The sequence below is a fragment of the Pseudorasbora parva genome, chromosome 17, assembly GCF_024679245.1.
Source record: "Pseudorasbora parva isolate DD20220531a chromosome 17, ASM2467924v1, whole genome shotgun sequence".
Classification (NCBI taxonomy): Eukaryota; Metazoa; Chordata; class Actinopteri; order Cypriniformes; family Gobionidae; genus Pseudorasbora; species Pseudorasbora parva.
The window spans coordinates 33,623,003-33,637,788 of NC_090188.1; the positions used below are offsets into that span (position 1 = coordinate 33,623,003).

Genomic DNA, 14,786 nt, shown 5'->3' on the forward strand with positions numbered 1-14,786 from the left:
GGTCTTCCTTAAAACCTATTGCTAGGTTACAGTATGTTCACAGTATGTCTTACCTCCACCAGGGGCTCTGCTCACATAACTCTTTTACTGCGTGATCTTCACTAGCTACCTGTGGCATCACGTATTAATTTTAAGGGAACATTTAAGGCATTAAATGTTCCATATCTGTCTTACTTACTACACCACCACTCTCCTGCCCGGTCCCTCAGATCATCTGAGCTTGGTCTTTTGTCCACTCCTCATTTTAGGTTGTCCACTGTAGGTGGTACGGCATTTAGTATCAATGCACCAAAATTATGGAATTCGCTTCCTCTATCATTGTGTAATTTACCATCACTTTCCACCTTCAAGACCCATCTTAAGACTTATCTATTCAATTTGGAAGACCTGTTCTTGTCTTGTGTATATGCTAATGTAATTTTGTGCAAATGTATTGTCTAATACTATCTAAAGTGACCTTGAGCTTTGGAAAAACACTATATAAATAAAACTTCTTCTCCTTCTTCCACCTGGATGATGTGACGGCAGCCATATTGCACAAGAATGCTCACCACACACCAGCTGATTGGTGGAGAGGAGACAGTGATGAAGCCAATCAGTATATTGGGATGATTAGGAGGCCATAATGGACAGAGGCCAATGGGCAAATTTGGCCAGGATGTCCTTCGATAAAGAGTAGGGGTGTAACCCCGGCATCCTGGCCAAGTTTGGGATTTTTAACGACCACAGAGAGTCAGGGCCTCGGTTTAACATCTCATTCAAAGGATGGTGCTTTTTGACAGTAAAGTGTCCCCATCACTATACTGGGGTGTTACGTCCCACACACAGCACAGGGTGAGCACCACCTGCTGGCCTCACTAACACCTCTACCAGCAGCTACCTGGTTTTCCCAGTTGGTCTCCCATCCAGGTACTGACCAGCCTCAGCCCTGCTTAGCTTCAGTGAGAAACCAGTTGGGTACAGGGTGATACTAGTATTGGAATATCAGTTCTGAGCCCAAGTCTGACATAGACAGTTGATCGATCCTAACCACTTTCACAAGCACAACTTTTTTATGTCTCTAACATTTCGGATTTTATGTTTTAAAGGCACAATATGTAAGGTTTTTGGATTAAAATATCCCAAAAACACTAGAACAATGCTATATATTTTGTTGACTTATGTACTTGCATTATTCCAAATGTTTCTAAGACAATTTTAACTAGGAGACATACCGTGTCTGTGTGTCGACTATCGATGACACCCTATAATTTTTTATTTGTTTGTAGAAACCATGTAAACACCAAAGACACTTTAATATATTATCTGTTTTCTTAGACAGGTAAGTAACTGTTTGGATACATTAATAAACAGAAAACTAATAATTGTTATATAGCCCACCATTGACAACATTGTTTTAATGTTTAAATCTCATTGTCTTGATTTACAGCAAATACCATGTTTTACCATGCCTAATATCCAGGGCCGGTTTATCCATCGACAGGATTGGGCGAGTGCCCCGGGGCACCAATTAATAGGTGGACGCTGATTAAAATAATGACTAGACCAGGGGTCCCCAAACTTGGTCCTGGAGGGCCGCTGTCCTGCAGAGTTTAGCTCCAACCCCAATCAAACAAACCTGAAAAAGATAATCAATGCCTTTGTAGGACCTAGTAAGACATTGATTAGCTGTTTCAGGTGTGTTTGATTGGGGTTGGAGCTAAACTCTGCAGGACAGCGGCCCTCCAGGACCGAGTCTGGGGACCCCTGGACTAGACCTTTAAAATATTAGTCATGTTTTGTATATTATTTTGCTGGAAGAGATGCAGATACAAAATGAACAGTTAATGATACAATATATACAGAAAGAATATAAATTATATGCATATAAAGAATATGGTACCAGATCAATTATTGGTAAGAGTAGATATACGGTTAAAACCATAACGATACCCGTCCCTAGTTTTAATGCTGTGCGTCAGCTGTTGATATGGTTGCTTTCAACAGTCTATCTTTGGCTTTCTTATTTGGTAAATGTTTTTTTAGACATGGTCCTGCATGTAGTCCTCACATGCCATGTATGATGGAAATAAAGTGGTCTTCAAATGTGGTCACCCTAAGGAACTACACTGTATCCTGGCTTGCTAATATCGATCTAGCTTACTGCAGTGTGCAAAAAGTGTATTATAGTAGCCACTGAGCGAACACACAGAGAAGCATAATAACATAACTTTCAACACACTCAACTAATTTATTTAATATGATAAAAGCGCTGCATATGCATGACCAGAAAAAGCAGAAGCGGTGACTGTGGCATAATAAAAGCTTAGTGAAATCCCAGTGTCATCAAGCTACACCTTAAAAAAAAAGTGTTTTACTTTTTATTAAGATCCAGTGAGCTTGTGTAAAGTAGTAAAAACTCATTTAAGCTTCTTTACATAACTTATATGCAAAAACTATGTTGCTCTCTCTCTCTCTCTCTCTCTCTCTCTCTCTCTCTCTCTCTCTCTCTCTCTCTCTCTCTCTCTCTGTCCATCATAATGTTCTTACTTGGTCCATTTGGATGCGTTTTCAGGTTTGAGCATGTCACTGTTCCATATAAAACACTGTGTTTGAGAACACATTTCTGAGAGCAATGTTTATTCAGAGAAAAGCTTATTAAGCTCAGTGTAGCAGAGGGTGCTGAAAAAACACAGACGCTGAATAAACAGGGCTTAGTATGTAAGTCAGTGCTAACTAGGTATTCTGGTTTCTTCACATGGATGCAACCTGATACTAGACAAATATGAAAACAACAGGATATTTATACTCTTGGTGTACTGTAAATGTTGCTAAACATGAGCTGGGGATGTTTCTTATGATAAGAACAAACAATAGAAATCTATGAAACTTTAGCCATCTATCTTGCCAAATGTCTATTACACTGATGTAAATAATGATTATGCAAGAAGTTGCACTTAGACTTAAATCTACAGTAAAATGTTCGCCGTTCCTAACATGCATGCTTGGGGAAATGTCTTTTTCCTGTTGTGGTGCCGCACTTTGTTTCTGACAGGATCACTGTTCCCCCACAGGCCATTGGGCTCCGGATTAACATAATTTACAATTATACACACAAAAAAGATGTATGTATGTATGCATGCCTGCATCTATCTATCTATCTATCTATCTATCTATCTATCTATCTATCTATCTATCTATCTATCTATCTATCTATCTATCTATCTATCTATCTATCTATCTATCTATCTATCTATCTATCTATCTATCTATCTATCTATCTATCTATCTATCTATCTATCTATCTATCTATCTATCTATCTCTGTCTGACTAGTTATCTATCCAGCTATCTACACTGTAAAAAAAATTTTTGGTTTAACTTACAAAAGTAAGTAACCTAGTTGCCTTAAAATTTTGAGTTTATTGAGTTGATGCAATGAAGTAAATTGGTTTAATAAATAGAAACTCAAAATATGATTGTTTCTGTAATTTGCCGTCACTTACAAAGACGGATATTCTTTTAGGAATTCAGTTAAATAAATAAAAAAATCTTGGTTTTCTGCTTGTGAGAACAAGCTGTAGTAGTACACTGAATTCTATTATAATCCATATATCACTCATGAGTATTTTGTTAAGGGTGCAGAAAAGCAAACACATGCCAAATTCAATCCGTGAAAAGAGTTACTTCACACTTGAATGTAAATGGTGAATTAGGGACTTTTAACAAAACATGCATCTGTGATATGGACTGTGACTGCGGACTGTGTGTATTCTGTCTTCTTCAGCTGAAGTGGAGACAGGTACGGCTGCCTTTACACAGATGCCACAAAGTGAGCAGCCGCAAACTGACTGCGATTAATGGAGCAACTACAGAACATAAATGTAAGGGAGCCTGGCCAAGACATCTGGGAGCGCTCCAACCTGCTGTCCAAGAGCAGGGATGAGCCAAAGAGAGGAAGAAATCTCATTCCACGACCTTGGTTAAGAAGTTAAGTGTACATGGGAGTATAAACGAGCCAAATTGGAAGTGATCATGAAAACTTTTTTTAATTATGAACAGTCGTATAATTATTATTTTTTCTCGCTCTCTCTCACAGCCTTTTCAGTTTTTCAGCTCCATATGTTTCCATATGTGCTTTGGCTGGTTGTATAATGTTATTTACATTGCTTATCTGTAATTAGGTGGATAAGAGCTGTACCGTGATCCTAAAGCTGATTGCTGTCTGAAAATCATGATAAAACTCTGGTTCATTAGAGTGCATATTTTAGGAACAACCTAAAATGGCTCATGGCTCATGCCATGCCTTTATTTTATAAAAATGACATGCCTCTGAAACATCACTATTAACATTTGTACACTTGGCTAGTAAGTTTAATCTAAAAAAGTGTCTTGAATTCATTGTAGGCATTTTTAGTATGTGTTTTCCCTGGTAATTAAGGCCACGAGCTTATTGTTGCTACCAGCTATTGAGGACCTTTAATATTTCAAAAACATTCACACATAATGCACTTTGAAGGGGGAAACCCCACATAATTCTATAACTATTAAAAACATAAAAAACAACACCTAAAGTTAGCTTTGTTAGTTATTGTAAAGAAACGTCTTACTAACTTTAATTCTAATTTACCTAACTTTAGTTTGTTTCTAAATTCCAATTTGTGTCCTTTTATCTCTTTAGAAATTATTTTAATCCATGAAACATTTATTCTCTTATTTTTGTATTATTTTAAGTTGATGTTATACTTCATATAAAACTTGTTAAAACATTTCTAAAACTTTTAAAAAGAATTTTCCAATTATATTAAAGTTTATAAATGCTTGCAATCTAATGAGCTCATAACTGAAAGATGACATGGATTATTTGTAGTTGATAAAAATCATTTTGCAGCTTCATTTACCAAGAGAAATAAAAAAGGTGATTAAAAAATGGTGAAAAATACTTTCTTTCATGCAGAATTTTTAACTTAAAACTTGATTTAGGCATCAACTAAACTAATATTACTATTCAAAAGTTTGGGTTTAAGTATATTTATGGTAAGTATGTGTTTTATCCAGCAAGGATGCATTACATGTATTAAATTATGTTTATACAAAAGATTTATATTTCATATATGCTGTTTATCTGAAACTCCTAATACTCAAAGAATCCTGAAAAAAGTATCACTGTTTCCACAAAAAACTGTTGCTAACATAATAATTACATGATAATAATAAATTATTGAGTGAGCATAAAATCAGCATCAGCGTTATTGTACATTTTAATAATATTTAATAAGAGGCATAAGAGACATCTTTCAAAAATGTCTTTTAAAAAGTTTGTATACACCCTAAACTTTTGAACGCTAGTGTATAATTTCAATGCAAAGCACTGTGAATGAAATATGCTATAGTTCCATTTTATTAGAGTCTCTTACTTTGTTCAATATACACATCAAATAATTATATTGTGCATTGGAAGTGATGGGTTATCTATAGGGAAAGTCTATCAGAGTAAATACAACATAAATGGGGGGTGAACGCTTGACCTCGGCTCTACTGATGCTGAGGGGCAGAGCAAGTCCGGGCGAAGGCGTCCTCAGCAGTGCCTGATGGCAAATTAAGCATTGAGGGAACACGAAATGGAGCGAGAAACGGAGCATGTCAACAAGAGGTCAGCCTGCCATGCTACGTGTGAGGCAACAAAGAGCTGATGAGAGAAAACAAGAAAGAAAAGAACGAAAGAAAAAGAAGGGAACACACACCTGCATTCATTCAGTTTAAGATCTGATTAAATGCGAAATGCTGGATACTGCAAGTGTGTAATCTTTGTCCAAAAAAAGAAATATGTTGGATAAATGTCAAATCTGTACTCTGTCTGTAATCTTCTGACCAAAAAACTATTTTCTAGTATAATTTTCTTCATATTTAATGACAGCAGATGTTGCTGCATGTGTGTGTGTGTGTGTGTGTGTGTGTGTGTGTGTGTGTGTGTGTGTGTGTGTGTGTGTGTGTGTGTGTTCCTTGTACTCCCTACATTATATGGCCCATTATTTGGCTACTGCCAAAATAATTTTTATATGTATATATTTTTTTCCGTGTGGAAACTAGCTTATAAATCACACAGAATGGCCTTTTTTGAAAATCTAAAATAGCCAACGTTTTCTTTGATAGGTAGGTTTAAGGGTAGGGTTAGTGTTGGGGGATAGAATATACAGTTTGTACAGTACAAAACATATTACGTTTATAGGATCCACATCAAACATGGAAACTCAAAGTGTGTGTGGCCCTGTTATTCCTTACATTATGGGAACCAATTGACCCCAAAAGTATAGTAATACCAGTAAATGTTGACCTTGTGGATACACTGATTTGGTCCTCAAGAAGAAACCAGCTTATAAATTATATAGACTATAGTCTATTTTTTTTTATTTTTTTTTTATCTAAATTATCCAAACTTTTCTATGATGGTAGGTAGGTAGTAGGTTTAGTGTTGGGGGTAGAATATACAGTTTGTACAGTATAAAACATTATGTCTATGAAATATCCCCATTAAACATGGAAAACCAAAAGTCTCTCTCTCTCTCTGTGTGTGTGTGTGTGTGTGTGTGTGTGTGTGTGTGTGTGTGTGTGTGTGTGTGTGTGTGTGTGTGTGTGTGTGTGTGTGTGTGTGTGTGAGGGGGGAAGGGAGGGGAGGGGGTGGGGTTTTTTGAAAAGTAAACAAACAGCATATGGAATACACATCAGGCCTGATAAGCATCAGAACCACATTACATAAAGCTAATGGCAATCACCCTCTTCTGGTACAAAATAAATACAAGAACAAATCCCTCCAAAACAAATAACAATTATTATTATCACCATTATAATTATTCATGCAATATTTGACTGTGACAAAATTTTACAATGTACTTTTGCAAACTGTTATTTAACTGTTCTATTTGAACATATTTTAAAATGTAATTTATTCCTGTGATATCAAAGCTGAATTTTCAGCATTACTCCAGTCTTCAGTATCACATGATTCATCATAAATCATTCTAATAGTTAATTTGATGCTCAATAAATATTTCCTGTTATTATCAATGTTAAAAACAGTTGTGCTGCTTATCTTTTTGTGATAAAGTTTTGCAGGATACTTTTTTAAGAATATTTTTTAAAATCCTTTATTTGACAAAGAAAGTCCTTACTTACTGAATTTGTGTACACGATATACTGATTCACAACCTAGGAAGCTAGGTGTGATGTTCTGTGTGTTCTGTTTCATATTCATGGACTTTTAGATTTAGTTGTCACATGCTGAAGTCAAAGACTGTGGTAGCTGATTCAATGCATTCAGGGGTGAGGTCCTGGTCAAGACAATCTCCTGAACTCCAAACTCAATGTCAGAATGGGAAAGAAAGGTGATTTAAGCAATTTCGAGCGTGGCATGGTTTTTGGTGCCAGACGGGCCGGTCTGAGTATTTCACAATCTGCTCAGTTACTGGGATTTTCATGCACAACCATTTCTAGGGTTTACAAAGAAGGGTGTGAAAAGGGAAAAACATCCAGTATGCGGCAGTCCTGTGGGCAAAAATGCCTTGTTGATGCTAGAGGTCAGAGGAGAATGGGCCGACTGATTCAAGCTGATAGAAGAGCAACTTTGACTGAAATAACCACACTTACAACCGAGGTATGCAGCAGAACATTTGTAAAGCCACAACACGCACAACCTTGAGGCAGATGGGCTACAACCGCAAAAGACCCCACCGGGTACCACTCATCTCCACTACAAATAGGAAAAAGAGGCTACAATTTGCACGAGCTCAACAAAATTGGAACGTTGAAGACTAGAAAAATGTTGCCTGGTCTGATGCGTCTCGATATCTGATGAGACATTCAGATGGTAGAGTCAGAATTTGGCGTAAACAGAATGAGAACATGGATCCATCATGTCTTGTTACCACTGTGCAGGCTGCTGGTGGTGGTGTAATGGTGTGGGGGATGTTTTCTTGGCACACTGTAGGTCCCTTAGTGCCAAATGGGCATCGTTCACATGCCACGGCCTACCTGAGCATTGTTTCTGACCATGTCCCTCCCTTTATGACCACCACATACCCATCCTCTGATGGCTACTTCCAGCAGGAAAATGCACCATGTCACAAAGCTTGAATCATTTCAAATTGGTTTCTTAAACATGACAATGAGTTCACTGTACTAAAATGGCCCCCACAGTCACCCGATCTTAACCCAATAGAGTATCTTTGGGATGTGGTGGAACGGGAGCTTCATGTTCTGGATGTTCATCCCACAAATCTCCATCAATCTCCATCATAGCAAGATGCTATCCTATCAATATGGGCCAACATTTCAAAAGAATGCTTTCTGCACCTTGTTGAATCAATGCCACATAGAATTAAAGCTACACTGTGTAACTTTTTTTGTTTATTCTTAGCTAAAAACACTTAGTTCTTTCAAAAATATATGTGCTCATTAATGTATATTTACTTCTTTCAAGTAATAAAGTATTCTCGTAAGTTTATAATATGCCTTCGAAAAAACATACGGGTCAGGGTTTCGAATGCCGGTCGCCATGTTGCCCCTTCATCTTGAAAGTACATTAGCCAAAGAGGAACATACCTGTAAATTCAAGCTGAGTATGGTGTTCCTAATAATCCTTTAGGTGAGTGAGTTAATGTATATATATATATATATATATATATATATATATATATATATATATATATATATATATATATATATATATATATATATATATATATATATATATATATACAAGGAACCAAAACTCCATCAGGTAATGATGGATAGATCGAAATATAAAAAAAATTGTGGGTATTAGGCAAGAGACAGGTTTATTGAGGATGACACGTCGATTACACAAGAATATCATTATTTAAATAGTTGTGATATATGAAAAGTGCTGAGCGTGTGTCCGCCTCTGGCTCAGGGCCAGCCATAGCGCAAAAGCACAGTTTGAATCTGGAAGTTGTCACGTCACTGTACATTCAACAACCCAAACCTCACAGACAATGTCATCGTCGATTGCAATGTTTCACTGTAGACATCGTTTGTTGCCAAATTGGTAGACATCGGCCAACCCTAATATGCATGACAATATGTTTTCACAAATGAGCATTTTGTGTTGTTTACATGGAGACGATAAGGGTATAGTTTTCAAAAGTTTGAAAAATGCTTCGTAAACGGCCCCTTACTTGAGTTCATTGAGCTCTTCTCAATGAGCTGTGTGTTAAATAAGGGAGACACTAAAAATGTGCAGAGCGGCGGGTCCCCTGGACCAGGATTAAAGGGTTAGTTCACCCAAAAATGAAATTTATGTCATTAATGACTCACCCTAATGTTGTTCCACACCCATAAGTTTAAGATATTTTATATTTAGTCAGAGAGCGTATCCAAGTGTATGCACACTATACTGTCCATGTCCAGAAAGGGAATAAAATCATCAAAGTAGTCCATATGTGACATCAGTTGGTTAATTAGAAAATCTTGAAGCATCAAAAATACATTTTGGTCCAAAAATAACAAAAACTATGACTTTATTCAGCATTGTCTTCTCTTCCCTGTTTGTTTTCAATCCTCAAATAAAGATTCAAATGGCTGTGAATCAGCGGATTGATTCATGATTCGGATCGCCAATGTCACGTGATTTCAGCACTTTGGCAGTTTGACACACGATCCAAATCATGAATCAATATGAACGGAGATGAACGGAGGTCTTACGGGTGTGGAACGACATTAGGGTGAGTGATTAATTACATACATTTATCTTTTGGGTGAACTAACCCTTTAACCGCTGGTCTATCATTAGGTACACATGCCTGACAGTGCAGGCGGTGCAGGTTCGAATCAAGCACATGGCATTTCCCGAGCCCATTTCCCTGTCATTGCTTTACTCACCCTAAATAATACAGTGAAAGCCATTAAATCACGGCCACTTTTCTTAAATGTCACTTTCAGTTAAAACGTATCACTCTTATGGTCCTTTAAGACTTTAAAGGTCCCGTTCTTCGTGTGTGCTTTGATTATGTTTACAGTGTGCAATATAACATGAGTTCATGTTTCGCGTGTAAAAAAAAACACAGTATTTTTCACACAATTTACTTATCTGTACAGCGCTGTTTCCTCTGTCCTAAAAACGGCCTGATTTCCTTGTTCTAGTGGAAGTCCCTCCTTCAGAAACACGTAACGAGTTCTGATTGTGCCAGCGCTTCCCATGTTGTGATTCGACAGCAGCTTAGTGCACTTTGCCCGGAAAGGTTACGCCTCTTACCATAACGGGGAGATGCAAGCGCTGAATGCGCGCTCTTCACCACGTGGGAGAGCAACAAGACCATGCCCCTATTGCGTGTTCTTGTGGGCGGAGGGTTAGTCAACAAACGGTTCTAGTGACGTCATTCCTGAAGGAAGTGCAGGGGTGTAGTCCAAATCGGCCGTTCGCTGTAGGCTTTGAAAGGGAACTTCTGTTAAATAAAATATCTTGCTTGGCATTGAACATTGAGCTTTATAATTTTACAGGTATTATTTATTCTCTAACAGCAACATTACACACTAACTAAAGTTTGAAAGATGGAATCGCGAAGAACGGGACCTTTAAGAGGTCATCTTGTCCTTTTCCACCCTTTCAAACTTCTTTCATGCTACACTCGCCCTTTTCCTTCTCCCGCGTGCTCGTTTCCCTCCCCTTCACATCACCTCCTCCCACTCGTGTTCGCAGTAAGAACACAATGTTCTTTTTGCTTGTTTGGGGAAACTGCAGAAGTAAATAAATTAGAGGAGTGGAGGATGCCGTCATGATGGCTGACTCCAGGTTTTAGTGGAGGAAAATAAACATGATGTTCATTTGAGCTTAGGTCTGGCCGCGGCTGCTGTTCCTAAATAGTCTGCTCTATCTAAAACAATTATCACACCAGCAGACCGAGAGAGACTGAACAAGAATTAGAATGGTGACCTAATGTGGAGGCTTTATCTGATGTGAGCTTATTATAGACTATAAAAGAAATGTTCCCATCAAACAGGTGCTTGCCCTTCTGTTTCAGGGAGCACTCGTGCAGGCGAACAGATCAACTTGTTCCTCACTGTGTGTGTGTGTGTGTGTGTGTGTGTGTGTGTGTGTGTGTGTGTGTGTGTGTGTGTGTGTGTGTGTGTGTGTGTGTGTGTGTGTGTATTCGTATTTGTATGTGATCAGCTGCAGTGCTGTTTGTGGAATGGATAAGACCACAAATGCATTTGATATTCATCATTATAATAAGTCATGACAATAAATAATCCCTTTACCACCTATCATGATATTGACTGAAACTGAGAGATTTTACAGAAGAAAAAACAGAAAAAAGGGGTCCCACACATTTTGACAATGAAGTTTCATGATGGGATGATCATTTCATAGAACAATAACTACACAAAGAAATATTGATCACATAGAGGTGATCATAACTGGATAATTGTATGGTCAGTAAAGAAACTTCCATGACTTTTCATATGATAATTATTATTATTATTATTATAGCTTTTTAGTTTTTGGCTTTATTATTTGTATCTATATTTTAATATTTAATTAGTTTTTTTTGTATATTTAATCTTCTTCTTTGCTTAATGATGGTATATATATATATATATATATATATATATATATATATATATATATATATATATATATATATATATATATATATATATATATATATATATATATATATATATATATATATATATATATATATATATATATATATATATATATATACCATATATATATATATACCATATATATATATATATATATATATACCATATATATATATATATATATATATATTTTTTTTTTTTTAAATATCAAATTAAATCAAATAAAAAAATAAAAATAAAGACAAACATGTTTCTATTCACATACAGAATTAGATTTAATCATAAATGTATTATTATTATAACTATTATTATTATTATTATTATACATTTTTAGTTTTATATACAATGTTTTATTTAGATTTTATTTTGTATTTTTTATATTGCTTTGTAGTTTATCTAATACAAGTAATTTAAGCAAATCAAAGTAAATGTAAGTTAAAGTGTTTTTATAGTTCTAATTACAACAAGAAATGGAATTTATTAATATTTTATTTCAATTTCAATGCAATCATTTTAGCAGTTCACTTTTGATTTCAAGTATTATTCTCATGTCAGAGTATAAACCCTATTTCTGCGATTATGGCTGGTTTATTTGAATTAAAAGCCTTTTACGTTTCAATTGGAAACCTGAATACACACATTTCAAAATGTAAGCCTTTTCTAAAATGTGTCCGTGTTCTTAATGAACAGACCTGTTTTTGCGATTATTGCCCATGCCACAATCTTGCCCTCTTCAGATAAAGAGCTGCCGTAAGCTACAGGCAAAGGAGCTGCTTTCTGAATACCTGACAGAATGTAATATTACAGTTCCATCTAGTGGCAGTCTGCAAAACATAATTTCTATATAAGAATGAATGTTTTGGTATTTGGTGCTTGATTGAAATGAAGTAATTATCCATTTTGCTCATTATTTTCAAGTTTGCAATGAGGCTAAACTGACTCTAGAGCAGAAACACTCCTGGCTCTCACCTTGGTCTGAAAGCAGCAGTAGAGTTGGGTAAGGTAAGGGTGTTTTCTGGCCAGGGCTAGAATGCGTTTCTCGGTCATTGTGCAGTCCACATCATCATCCTGCAGGATGACATCTTTCTTCAACACTTTCACAGCAAAAACCTCATCAGTTCCTCTTAACTCAGCCAGCATCACCTGTACACAAAGACAACACTGTGCTCAGACTGCTGGGCCCTTATTACAAACCAGACAATACTGGTACCTATATGCAGAAAACAGAGGACAGATTTTCACAAAGCTCCACCTTGCCGAAGCTGCCTTTCCCGAGCACTTTGATGAAGGAGAAATCTTCCAGCGTCATCCTTTTAGTCTGGACGGTCTTCAACACTCCGTTCTCTCTCGCCTCCCCCGTCTCCTCTGACACTCCCTCGGTCAGAGAGGAGGAAGAGGCTGGCTTGAGCTCTTCACCGCGATGGTCAAACGAAAGTGCCTTTCTGATGTTCTCCAGGTCCTTTATATCTGCAGATCACAAAACAGAGACAAATCACATCCCATTCTATCTGACCCCATATCGAGCGAGTCATACACTCAAACAAAAATTAACTTTCACTGTTGTTAGATTCACTCAAACCATCCTTATTTGCTTAACTTAAAAACAGATGTAACTACATGAACTACATTTAACTGAGTTGTTTGTAAAGCAAATAGTTAATTTAATAAGGTTACGTCATTATGTAATAAGATACCTTATGTGATAAACGTTTACAAATGTAACGTTACATTATTAAAGTCCGCATTAAATCAAAATCGATCTTATTTACTTTGTTGGCACATATTACAGGTCTTAGGGTGAAATTTATATATATATATACACACACACACACACACATATTATGTAACAGTGACAAATTCAAGTGTATTTTGTATTTACTCAACAACATTTTGCCAGCTTTACTTGATTTTATTTTGTTCATACAACTAAATTGTTATTTGTACAAATGACTACTTGCATGGAACCCACTTGACACTGCTCCAACAATTAATTTTTTGGAGTGACATTCAAAAAGCAGTTTGTAAAAACATGTTAACTGTAATGTAATCCTACAATAGAAGTCTAAGGGTAAAAGGTAAAGCATCATATCTACAGTATCACATTACTGTGTTTAATATATATATATATATATATATATATATATATATATATATATATATATATATATATATATATATATATATTTTTTTTTTTTTTTTTTTTTATTGGTTTTATTCAGCACAGGTGCATTGAATTGATCAAAAGTGACAGTAAAGACATTTATAATGTAAAGCTTAATATTTCACATCATTGAGTTTTTTGCACTTTTGCACTATTCTTACACTCTTATCAAAGAAATCAAAAAAATATATCATGCAAAAATGCAGCATTGCATGCTGTTTTTTAACATTGATAATAAGAAGAATCCTTTCTGAGAGCCAAATCAGCATATTTGCCTGTGCAAAGTTACTGCATATAGTCACATGCTAGATATCAGGTATATTAAATCAAATAATATGACTTTTTCATCCATGCAACACAAAAGTTGAATTTTTACCAAATATCCTAGCAGCTCATTTACATATAACAAAAGTGAAAGAGGTCCTGTCAAGGACCAAAATGACAAGAAAGCACTATAAGCGTACTCTATAATAGAAGTCATAGAAATATGGCTGTTTTAGACCATTAGCCACTTGATTTAATAAATGACAATTTAAGTTTGTCATATACAAAACCATGAAAATGCAAGCTTCAAATTTTTGTGCAATGGTCCCATAGACTTCCATTATAAGTGAATTACAAACTTAAAGGTGGGGTAAGGGATATCTGGTAACCATTGTTGGTATTTCAAATCACCAAAACAAACACGCCCCCTACCCCTAAAAGGGTCTCGCCCCTATTTTGATAGCTCCACCCCACATATACGTAACCCAGAGGCATCAACGGCTATGGCAGAATCTGTGTGTAACTAATCCAGGTTGAATATTCAAAGAAAAAGTCACCCTTTCTATCACAAAAACACAAACCGTTCTTGTGAACAACTCAATAGTACATGAGCAAGACAGTCCAACTAACGTACATATTACAATTATGACAAGATTAGCGTTATAGCGATCACCAAACACAAACCGTTTTCATGAACAACTCGATAGTGCACGAGCCGACAGTCCAGCTAACAACATATTACAATTAGGCCTATGACA

General features: G+C 36.1%; 1 protein-coding gene across 1 annotated transcript in view; it reads right to left on the bottom strand.

Annotated features, from left to right (window-relative positions):
• Positions 1–14,786, bottom strand: part of prkceb (protein kinase C, epsilon b) — a 164,618-nt gene that overhangs the window by 49,202 nt on the left and 100,630 nt on the right. The window contains exons 9-10 of the mRNA XM_067421403.1: positions 12,856–13,070; positions 12,573–12,746 (exon numbers count right to left, since the gene is read on the bottom strand). Coding sequence (XP_067277504.1) covers positions 12,573–12,746; positions 12,856–13,070 — 389 coding nt within the window. The remainder of the gene's footprint in view (positions 1–12,572; positions 12,747–12,855; positions 13,071–14,786) is intronic.